We start from the raw sequence: 12675 nt of genomic DNA, 5'->3' as shown, positions 1-12675 counted from the left end.
GAAATAAATGCCGGCCGCGGTGGTCTCGCGGTTCTAGGCGCGCAGTCCGGAACCGTGCGACTGCTACGGTCGCAGGTTCGAATCCTGCCTCGGGCATGGATATGTGTGATGTCCTTAGGTTAGTTAGGTTTAAGTAGTTCTAAGTTCTAGGGGACTAATGACCACAGCAGTTGAGTCCCATAGTGCTCAGAGCCATATGAACCATTTTTGAACCGGAATAAATAACCAACTGAGCGAAGCCGAACAATCAGCTAATCAGATAAAAGCACCCGTATTCAAATTTCCTGTGTGTTATGTAACGGCTAATGGGATGGCTACACGGACGTGTCATTCGAAAAGCGATGTATCGTACTTGAACCTCTGTGTGGATGACGAGAGAAAGGGCTGCAGCGCACTGTGTAGCATGTGCAGCGCGTCGTGCTGTGTGTGCGTGTGTGTGATGAGCCACGCGCCTCTCTGGCGGCGCCTCTCGCGTGCCCGCCACGGCGTACAGTCCCCACCCCTTCCTCCCGTCCCCCGACCGCCCTCCCCCTCCCCACCCATTGATCAGGCGTCGCCGGCCGTCGCTCCTCCGCGGCGCCTCCAGTAACGCCGCGACGCCCGCCCGCACTGGTCGTGGTCGAGTGGTCGCGGTCGTGTGCCTCGCCGGCCGCCACCATGACGGCCTACCATCACCACCAAGGTAAGCCATGCCGCGGTCTAGACCGGAGGTACAGACTGTCAGGTCGAGTCAGAAGGGACTTCCGTCGAATCATCTTTGCCACGCTTCTATTTAGCGGACGCTTCGGGATATCGAAACAATGTTTTTGGCAGATGACAGTGTCCAGAGTGATACGGCACTCTGTTGTATGTTTAATACACTTGACTCATGTATCAACCGAGATAGTGGAGCAAGTGTAAGTTTTGTTTTTAGCTTTCCGTACTTCAGTCGGTAAAAATGGATCCTTTATAGGCTCTCTTTGTTGGCTGCATGTCTGTTGCTCTGTCTGTGGGTCAGTCAGTCTGTCTAACTGTTAAAAAACCTTTCCCTCAGCAATGCGTAAACGTATCAAGTTCGAAATTTGTGTCACATTCTAAGATCTATCGTCTCTTGGGGGTGTAAAAAACTGAAGCTTTTAAGTAAATGCAGTCAAAAGACACGGTCATTTATGCCACATATTTTGATACTCGCAACTTACTCTTGAAAACTTATAGGCCCTTCCCGTAGAATTGCGAATTGCGAAATTCCGTGAGAAGTAAGATTTAACAGTACGTGTGAAGGGAAAAAAACCGAAAGGTGCTACTTTGTAATTATATCACAAGAAAAATATACTTTTTTCATTTGTTGTCCGACTGTCTGTCAGTCTACTAAGACCCCCTGTTAACTGGAAGGGGTTGCATATCAAGTAGATATTAATGTGAGATACTAAGACGAATGGTCCCTTGGCGGTGCAAAAAACTTAAGCTTCTTAGGCAATGCAGTTAAAAGATACGGTCATCACATATTTTGATACTCGCAGAGTGGCTCATCAAAACCGTAGGGATAGTTCCCGTTGACCTAAAATCGTGAAATTTCGCAAGAAACAAGATTTCAGAGTTCAAGTAAAAGAAAATAAACCAAAAATGTTAATTTGGAATTATATCATACGGAAAAATGTTTTTTTTTGTCATTTCTTGTACGATTTCAACCGTAAAACTGCAACATTCTCGAAAGCCTTAGAGTTCTCGGAACCGTTATCTTGCCAGTATCAGTGCCAATAATATAAAAAAATTGTCAAGAATCTCTATTCCCGTGATGGGTCAACTGTCTATGCATATAATTAAGTTTGTACGGAACGCTCACAGCGCGAGACCTACTCGCACCTAGACAATTTTATAAATAGAACGTTGTACTCTTTATGGCACTTCGAAAGCTCTTGAAAACAGGAGTAAAGTGATGTGACGCTTGTTAATATTGGCGTTGAAACTTTTCACCCAAATACAGGCTGTTCGGAAATTCTCGAAACTTATAGGACTTGTAGAGGGCAGCGAGTAAATAATATTTTGAATAGGAAATAATTTTGTGAATAGGATCCCCTGTCAAGAAACGTCATCGATCAACACTGCAGAGGTTTAAAGAGATAGGCACCGGCTCATGTAAATGTATGTATGTACAGGATGACTCCGTGATGATGTCACAAAGCTTCAAGGATGATGGAGAAGGATAAATGTATCAGTTTGAGGAAACGAACGAGTCGAAACTTGTGAGCGAAAATTGTTCTGATGTATCTGACAAAGGAATACATATACCAATAAAGTTCTTGCTAAGACTTTTCAAAGATGGTAGTAAGGACAAAAAAAAGAATAAAAAGAAGTCTAGTAAACATGCACACTTTTAAAGCATCGAGCACATGTTCGATAGAGATGTGTTGTTTCACGTTAGCGAAGTTGAACAAGTGGGTATAGCTCCTCATGTATGCACTTTAGAGCCCATGTTTACGGACTTTTTTTTCTTGTTTTGGTCCATACGACCACCTCTGAAACCTGCATGCCCTTACTTTCTTAGCAACAACAGTACCATTACATTTATTCCATCGTCGCACCAGAACGATTTTCGATTGCAAATTTCGACTCGTTCGTTTCCGAACTAGGGTTCCTCTAGTTGATACATTTACCCGTCTCCATCACCCTTGAAAGTTTGTAACATCATCACGGAATCATCCCGTACATACATACATCTGCAGGTGCCGGCACCTGTAATTTGGGCGCTCTGTATAGTCGTTGAATGACGTTTCCGGACGTGGATTCCTATTCAAAATATTACGCACTCACTCCTCTCTACAAGTCCTTGAGGTTTGTAACGAGAATTTCCGAACGCCTTGTGTAGGAGAAATGCGTCAAATTGAAAGACAATACGGGCAGAGTCGGCTTTTGCGGGCTAAAAGCTCCCAAGTTTGACTCTCTTAAGTCTCCGGGCTTGTATCAAGCATTTTTACTGGTTGCTTCCTTCATCAAAATGCAATGATCATACGTCATTGCTGGCCGGGATTATTAGCTCAGTTTGTTGGGCCACCTGGCGCAAGTCTTTCTATTTGACGCCCCTTCGGCGACTTGCGCGTCGATGAAGATAAGATGAAATAATTAGGACAACACAACCCAGTCCCCGAGTGAAGGTAATCTCCGACACGGCCGGGAACCGAACTCAGGACACAGCATTGTAGGGGCAACTAAGCTAACCACTAGACCACGAGCTACGGTCTCTTCACTTAAAAACGTGCGTGTGCACCCATTTGAAATATTTTTCCTAAGCCCCTTACGATACGCTAGAAGTTAGCACAATGTTCCATTTGCAGCAATCGTAGCTGACCCGATGTCTGCACTGCATAAAGTAGTGCCAAGAAAATGCGTTTTATCGTAGTAGCGTATACTTCTCTTGCAGCACGTACAATGACGTGGCCTGGCGTGAGAGATCGGGTTCGGTGTTGAGATCCTGACCGCTTTGCCCTTCAGGTTTGGCACATTTCTCGATTGCTTTTGCGAAAAGCTTCAACAACGTTGTTAAAAAACGTTATGTCAATGAACTCGTCTTTTCAAGAGTCTTACGCCGTTAAAAATCATGCCGTTCCATTAAAAAATACTTGCTTAAATATCTCAGCCATTAAGAGTTCAGTGCATTACCCACACAACAAAATGACATTACACTCTGTCTGCTATCATTTGCCGAAAACCTCATTTAGACATTCTGAACCACTACGAAATAAAAGGGGTGCGAGGATTGACATGGGAATGCCATCCCCTGTTGATCCGCAAAACAGTTCCTTTGTTTTAGGAGGTGTGAACCGTTGCAAGGGATCATCTAAATCTGTACTGCTGCAATGAAATAGTTGAAAAATTACGCTTACTGCCTATAAGGAATCTCGACTTACCTTTTTTTTGTTTTCTAACTCAGTGAAAGAAATTAAGAAGTTGCCTCGTATATTTATCAGTGACTAACTTTCTGCGTATTGAAAACTCTAACCGCTCCTCTTTTCAGATAGACTGGACGTTTCCTTAGTCAGCTTCATAAAAATTTTACTTGTGCCCCGATGAGTGAGTTGATGAAAAATGCAGTGAAGTCTAATAACGTACAACACTATATTTTGTGAAGCGTACTCCAAGTAGATAATTGTACAATTGACAAGTCTCTCGTGCCCATAATCCCAATGTTTTATGAAATCAAACTAACATCGACATTTTATTGAAGAGCAACATTTTTTTTCTTTTTTGTGACGGCTTTCATGGAAATCCAGTTTTCTTTGTTACGTATACTCCGACAATACGAAGCTTCGACGTTCCACGCAAGTGTCCAACACATGATATTTATTCACAATTAAATGTGTCTCCATTATCTAATTGTGTTTTGGGAAGCAATTCTGCGTCTTCTTCCGCTCTTATGAACGTCTTGAACTTTGCAGCCCTTTTGTTGTACGCTGTAAGATTGGTACAGTTGCGGCGTGGAAATTCCTGGGCGAATAGGAGATGTCAACAGTATCCTATATTTTGAAAATTCAGTGTAGATGAAGCATCAGGAGAACACAAATCGCTTTTTAATGTGTGTCATAGACCCACAGTCACAGATGGTATAACTACTACAATTACTGGTGGACTTTAAGATAATCTTAGTTGAGTAATAAATGTGTCGTCTCTTATAACATGTATGAATGTAATGGTAAAATATCACGAATGTCAGTTTAGATATATGAAGGACGACCTCAAAACCGTTTTTTTTTCCAAGACAGTTAAATAAAAATATATTTACCACTTATCACACTTGGTCATTAAAAGACTCTCATTCTGATTTTGGTTTAATTTTTTTTCAAAAAAACGATGGAAAAAACGTGGGACAGTATTTGTTGTTCGCTTTTCGATCATATTCGAATGGCGGGGTAACATGTAAGGATATACCATTTTTGTGTTTAACCGCGTACATTTCGAATTCGAGGTAATGTTTTTCATTACGAAGAAGAAAATATTGAACATGTTTGTGTGATTCGCATTAGTTCATTTCGTACTCGCTTATTCGTGAAGCAGGATGTACCAGCTACCGCTCCGATAAAACAAATTGTTGGAATCTTCTGATAGTAGCCGATTCGACGCTAAAAGTAATTGTGATATTTAGATGCATGTCACGAAGTTTCCAGATAACGCAGGTGATGCGCTCTGTATAAGGTAATTGCTATACATACAGAAGTGGTGATAAATTGCTGTTTTCTCATAGAGGTGAGTTGATTAGCAGCGGCCCATTAATGCTCAGATCAATTGTTATCGAGGAGTGAATGAAATGAAAACGTGACGGTCACACTAAAACTAATCGTCATTTTGATTTGCCCATGAACTTACATTACAGGAGACGCCGGCTTCTATCGCGAATTGTCCTACAAGGCGATAATTACATGGCTGGTGTCTTGTCTACGTATTTCACTTATTGCTTTATAAACGATACGTTCTTAGACATGTTCATTTTGAATTTGGTCAATAAGATGTGACTAAGAAGTTACTGAAATACATTAGGCAAAGTGTTTGGTGAATAACAACGGACAACAATAGCGAAATACGGGAAGGACGTGCAGAGCTTCGACGTTTGCTGCAGGAACTGGAAATTGATCCCCATCGTAGATAACTGTAACACATCGATCGTGTAAGTAGAAGAAAGTCTATTGTTCGGTTACGCTACTGGCGAGAAATCACTGGGAATAGCAGCAAACGTAAAATAAAGTTATAGAAAAAATATTCGCCATCCTAAGGAAATGAAGGTCACGAAAAAAATAATGGCTAAAGCTACGTATACTCTGGCCAATGCATATTGTCGACAATATATCCCGACAATGTTGTCCAGCAAGCTTTCGGCCACGCATATTGCAGGCCCATTTTAGACAATCTAACCGACCACTGCTACCCGGCAATGTTTGTGGCAACATATTTCCGGGCCAGATGTGTTTACCCGTGGCCACACTATTGTCACAAAGTGGACGAACACGAGCTGGTGGAAGTGAATGTGGCTGTCCTGCTTTTGTATCACACTAGTCATGAAATTAGAAACAACAAGGGAAACTGGACTACGTGGATGGATTATTTTTTTAAGTAAGCGGAATACTTCAGAAAATAGTGAACATGCTGGATACATAACGTTTCTAGAATTTTACCAGAATGATGAAACACGAATTCGAATATATCGTACAAGCAAGTGGTCCGTTAACTGCTGAAACCCATACAAATACGAGAAGAGTGAATATCATTTGCAAGCCGACTGGCGATCACCGTACGGGTTTTAGCCACTGCTGGTTCGTACAGAAGTTTAATGTACCTCTTTAAAGCGCACTGTTAATCAAAAAATGGCTCTGAGCACTATGCGACTTAACTTCTGAGGTCATCAGTCGCCTACAACTTAGAACTTAACATCACACACATCCATGCCCGAGGCAGGATTCGAACCTGCGACCGTAGCGGTCCCTCGGTTCCAGACTGTAGCGCCCAGAACCGCACGGCCACTTCGGCCGGACACTGTTAATCACTAAGCCTCTTGGTACCAGAAGTATGCAATGCTTTTTGGTAGAAAGCGCGAAGGATTTTATTAATGTAAATGTGAAATAAGAGTACAATTATTTATTTATATTTTATTTTTATTCAGCAACACACGGATAAACACTTGGGTTTACACTATCGGTTTCTCCCTCAGGCACGTCTCTCTGGCTCTGAGCACTATGAGACTTAACATCTATGGTCATCAGTCCCCTAGAACTTAGAACTACTTAAACCTAACCAACCTAATGACAACAAACAACACCCAGCCATCACGAGGCAGAGAAAATCCCTGACCCCGCCGGGAATCGAACCCGGGAACCCTGGCGCGGGAAGCGAGAACGCTACCGCACGACCACGAGATGCGGGCATCAGGCACGTCTCGATGTAGTATGAAACTTATGGCATCAAATGCAAACCACGTGGATGAAGAGACATCCGCGTTTCCAGTCCTCCAATGCAACTCTTTTTGTCTCATATTTGGCGCAGGTTCGAAGACTGGAATTTTCTTATGCTTCCTCAAGTGTGTTTCCGAGCTCGGCAACAGCTTCTCATGTGTTTTCCTTAGGTTGCATGGAATCATTGTGCAGTCATTGTGTATACTACTTTCGACGTCCCGTTGCTCTGGTGGTAGATGAATCGCGTTTATGAAATTCTTTAATATGCCCGCTTCACAATTGCAGTGCACGGCAAACTCCCAATAATGGACAAAACAAGTGGCTACTATTACGCTCAAAAACTTTCGAACAAAATCGAAACGATAGTTTTAGTTCATGTGTTAGGCTGCAGCACCGTTAGTTAGAGCCGTAGGAAACAAAGATGAAAGCGAGATGCAGGCATTTATTGACAAGGACACAGATAGATATTGGTGGATAACACAACGCCTCGGCACTATGTTGGTAACTACTTGAAACATCAGCAGTTATTTCCCGATCATATCGTGTATTACAGCCGAAGTGCAGCAATATTGACGGCATCGCTATTGCAGCCAAATATTGGCATAAAATATGGCCCACGTAAACGCACCTTAACAAAGCACTCGTTTTTTGTGTGTCGCTCGTCAATCTGTTACGATTAATAGAACAAGAAAACACAGAAGATAGTGCGACATATTTCGTCATGTTCAGTAAGTGCGAGAGCATCGTGTAGGGAAGTACTGTTAATATTCCGACAGCGTGCGTGCCAAGATCGTACACGCCCATCTGGCAAAATGAATACGTCAGGAAAATTAGAAAAAACTGGAGCTCATACGGTGACTTCTCCGCTATTCTCTTCCACTCACGTTTCCCGAAAAGAACAGGAAAGGGGCAAAGCGACAGTGGTAGCAGAAGCATTCGCCACGGAGCTACGTAGGGTGAACATTAATTAAACCGATAAACTGCAGGGACCGATTTCTGACTGGAAATTAAGGACAAAAGGTCCTATGAACATGCGTTCGGAAATACATCGTTGCCACGGTAGATTGCGCTGATCAGTGGAAGTTCGCCTGACCGCGCGCCATGTGTTCCTTGTGTATTGCAGGCTGTGTGATTCACGCAGCGTACTGTAAGCAGCAGAATGGTCCGGTATCCGTGTCGGAGAAGGCCGGGAGAGCACTATGGGACTTCACTGCTATGATCATCATTCCCCTAGAACTTAGAACTACTTAAACCTAACTAAGGACAACACACACATCCATGCCCGAGGCAGAATTCGAAACTGCGACCGTAGCGGTCGCGCAGCTCCAGACTGTAGCGCCTAGAACCGCTCGGCCACTACGGCCGGCAAGGTCGAGAGGCAGCACGGCTATACCAAAACAAGTACCCTTATAGACACCAACCATCACACGACATTTCAAGCCCATTTTAGGCGTTTGTGGGATCATGGCTCCTTTCAGACAGACGAACGTCCAGCGCACTGTGCGTTCACGAGGTTTGGAGGACCGGGCTCTACAAGATATTGGGACGAATCTCAGTACAAGCTCCAGGCAAGTGGCCCGCGAACATGTAAGCCAAAGTACGATTATGTGTACCTGCATGACAACGCGTGTATTACATCCCATGAAGGCCACTTTGAACATCTGTTGTGGTGGAGATGTGATGCAGCTATATACTGTGTTCCGTGACGATTTGTTGTCGTTGCACGCACACCATCTGTTTCCGGACACATGTTCATAGGACCGTTTTTACTCCATTTCCAGTCAGGAATTCTTCCCTGCATTTTGTCGGTTTTATTAATGTTTACCCTGTAGAGGTATTTGCGGTTGAAGCCGTACTGAAAGCTTACACACACACACACACACACACACACACACACACACACACACACACAAGCTATTGAAAATTCCATCCATGGAATAGGAATGATTGTCACCTAAATTGACATTAATGTTTTTCATTGTGCTCATTAGCACCTTCAGATTACGGGGGAGTTGGGCGAATATTTTCATGGCTGCCAAGTTTGTTCCTTTAAGTGCCAGAATTAACTCGTGAACAGTGGAAGTCTTTTCTTTTTCTAGTGTTTATTAACGCTACTGTAGTTCTTAAGTTGACGCTGCCTGTTGACAACAGTCTTCATAATCAAGTGAATGCATCGCGTAGCTTTGTTAATGTGCCTTACCAGTCGCAATGCTTTTTATTTAAGAATGGAATTTTTGTCTAGCGTAATATTTCTTGATGATTAAAATCAGCAATGACACGTGAAGCAAAACTTACCAAATCTTAACGTGTGAGGAGTTTTAAATATATTATTTGTAATTCAAATTTTAATCAGTTTCTCGAGCCAGATGTATTAAACACTTTCTTCTGTATGTTGCCTTTCCTCAGATACTACAGATGTTGAAGTAACATTCTGCCATGTATTGAACTGTACTAATTGGTGCACTACTTTCCAAAGTGAGGTTCTGTGCATTGGAAACTACTGATAATTTTAGAGAAATTTGCAGTTAACATTCATTTTCGTGGTTCATCTCCGGTGGTCTTCAATTACGGTGGTCACATCGTCAGCAAAAATGAAAAAAAAAACTGATTTCCGCATTATCATTGTAGCGCGGTTCGGTGGGTGTCAGGATACATTTCCCAAAGATCAACCATCAGTAGGTCCTTGAATTTTTTTGGTACTTATCGGTTTTTTCACATCAGTAGATAACCTACGCGTGAGGTGCAGACATGATTTCCCCGTTACGTACAAAGCTGGGGTGCTATCCCATCTTCGGAGAGTGTCAGCCATACTGAAGGTAAAAATAAGGGGAAAACGGGGTGAAGGAATGAAATGAAGTTTGTGTTAACGAGGATATTGGACTAAGGTACCCGTGAAGCTGTGTTCGCCGACTTGCTACCGTGGTATACTGGTTGGCACATCACCCTAGTAAGCATGAAACACCAGTTCACGTCCCGGCCGTGGCACAAATTTTAATTCATTGCTTCAGCTTCTGTCCTTAACGAAAATAAATTGGAGAGTAGTTATGTTTTCGGGAAAATGTAATTCATAAGATCAAAATTACCTTTCGTACATTTTTAGTCGCAGATATTCAAGAAACCCGGGACGTTGCGTAGACTTCCCAAGGGCTATCTACTTGACTTCGTGAAAGAGTTGGAATTTATTTTCACAGAAAGGGTTCTGGAACAATGTTCAGCGAGCAGGGCGAGTTCAATCATAACTCTTACTTTGACGTTTGAGGGGCGGCGAGTCGCATCAAACAAGTCAGAAGACAGATGACTCGGAAAAAGAAGGGTATAGAGAAGCTAGGCGAGACGTACGAAAATACAGCTGGCAGGCAGACGCTGGTAGCCTGTAGCGGGCTGTGCTGCTGCAGTGTCGCTCGCAGACTACACGGAGATGAAGAGGACGGCGTCGTTGGCGTTTGAGGGAAACATGCTTCCCTAGCACCAAGAGACGGCGCTCGCGCTACAGCATGCGCGAAGAAAATAAAACCAAATAGTTAATAACATTTAAAACTAAGTTGTGAAATTTAATGCGCCTAAATTAATTTTGAACCGTAGAGATTGTTTCAACTAGTAAATACTATTGTATTTTAACAAGTGAAAGTTAAGATAAATATATGTCACTATTTTAATTTTATTTTTATTGTGTTTATAGTAGTAAAACTTCACGAGGGCAATTCTGAATTTAAACTTATGTGGCTTGTGAACAGTTGGTTATGTTAAAAGCGTACTATTCAGTACACCAGACATTATGAAGCACCCCACCTTCTTTCTCTATGTATCTACAGGGTGGTCCATTGATCGTGACCGGGCCAAATATCTCACTAAATAAGCATCAAACGAAAAAACTACAAATAACGAATCTTGTCTAGCTTGAAGGGGGAAACCAGATGGCGCTATGGTTGGCCCGCTAGATGGCGCTAGGTCAAACGGATATCAACTGCGTTTTTTTTAATAGGAACCTCCCATGTTTTATTACATATTCGTGTAGTACGCAAAGAAATATGAATATTTTAGTTGGACCACTTTTTTCGCTTTGTGATACATGGCGCTGTAATAGTCACAAACATATGGCTCACAATTTTAGACGAACAGTTGGTAACAGGTAAGTTTTTTAAATTAAAATTCAAGACATAGGTACGTTTGAATATTTTATTTCGGTCGTTCCAATGTGATACATGTACTTTTGTGAACATATCGTTTCTGAGAACGCATGCTGTTACAGCGTGATTACCTGTAAATACCACATTAATGCAATAAATGCTCAAAATGATGTCCGTCAACCTCAATGCATTTGGCAATACGTGTAACGACATTCCTCTCAACAGCGAGTAGTTCGCCTCCCATAATGTTCGCACATACATTGACAAAGCGCTGACGCATGTTGTCAGGCGTTGTCAGTCGATCGCGATAGCAAATACCCTTCAACTTTCCCTACAGAAAGAAATCCGGGGACGTCAGATACGGTGAACGTGCGGGCCGAGGTCGCTGATGTTCCACTTGTCGCAGCCACCGTAGATTTTCCGTTGCCCACGAGTGTATACTATGTCGGTTTACGTTACCGCTGTTGGTGAATGGCGCTTCGTCGCTAAATAGAACAAGTGCAAAAAATCTGTCATATTCCCGTAATTTCTCTTGTTCCCAGTGGCAGAATTGTACACGACGTTCAAAGTCGTCGCCATGCAATTCCTGGTGCATAGAAATATGGTACGGGTGCAATCGATGTTGTTGTAGCATTCTCAACACCGACGGTTTTGAGATTCCCGATTCTCTCGCAATTTGTGTGCTACTGATGTGCGGATTAGCTGCGACAGCAGCTAAAACACCTACTTGGGCATCATCAGTTATTGCAGGTCGTGGTTGACGTTTCACATGTGGCTGAACACTTCCTGTTTCCTTAAATAACGTAACTATCCGGCGAACGGTCTGGACACTTGGATGAATTCATCCAGGATACCGAGCAGCATACATAGCCCACGCCCGTTGGGCTTTTTGATCACAGTAGCAATACATCAACACGATGTCGACCTTCTCCGCAATTGGTAAACGGTCCGTTTTAACACGGGTAATGTATCACGAAGCAAATACCGTTCGCAGTGGTGGAATGTTACGTGATACCACGTACTTTCGCGTTTGTGACTATTACTACGCCATCTATCACAAAGCGAAAAAAATTGGTCCAACTAAAACATTAATATTTATTTGCGTACTACACGAATATGTAATAAAAATGGGGGTTCATATTTGAAAAAAGGCAGTTGATATCAGTTTCACCTATGGCAGCGCCATCTAGCGGCCAAGCATAGCGCCATCTCGTTTCCCACTTCAAGCTAGACGAGTTTCGTTGTTAGTAGTTTTTTCGTTTGATGCTTGTTTCGTGAGATATTTGGCCTGTTCACTATCAATGGACCACCCTATATACATATTACCGAAGTTCCCTTCCGCTTTTTTCTACATGTGAAGGATAATGACAGGAATTACTGTAGAGATTTCACTTATAGGCCGGCTAGCCGTTGGCTGTAGATGCTTCGTGCTACCCGTGCGAAGCCCGGGTAGGACGCTAGTGGTTATGCAAAGAAGCCCGTCCCATCAGTCTGCAGCACTTCTTAATTGCAACGTATACAAACTTACGACAGCATACATTTGCTGTTTAGCAGTGGGAAACATTTGTATGTTTGTACGGAGTACCCACATTACTGACAAACGTGAATTATGGTTTATTATGTTTTTTTAATGC

The 12675-nt window shown here is 42.8% G+C and overlaps 1 protein-coding gene across 2 annotated transcripts in view; it reads left to right on the top strand.

The window, feature by feature from the left end:
- Window positions 1-587: 587 nt before the first annotated feature.
- Window positions 588-12675, top strand: part of LOC126271900 (uncharacterized) — a 752940-nt gene continuing 740852 nt past the window's right edge. Inside the window, exon 1 of one of the 2 annotated variants that reach the window (XM_049974281.1) lies at window positions 588-682. In XM_049974281.1, coding sequence (XP_049830238.1) covers window positions 658-682 — 25 coding nt within the window. In that variant the 5' untranslated portion in view covers window positions 588-657. The remainder of the gene's footprint in view (window positions 683-12675) is intronic. The other variant, XM_049974282.1, reaches the window with a different exon arrangement.

Source organism: Schistocerca gregaria, chromosome 5 (assembly GCF_023897955.1).
Source record: "Schistocerca gregaria isolate iqSchGreg1 chromosome 5, iqSchGreg1.2, whole genome shotgun sequence".
Taxonomy (NCBI): domain Eukaryota; kingdom Metazoa; phylum Arthropoda; class Insecta; order Orthoptera; family Acrididae; genus Schistocerca; species Schistocerca gregaria.
This window is presented reverse-complemented; position numbering and strand designations above follow the sequence as displayed.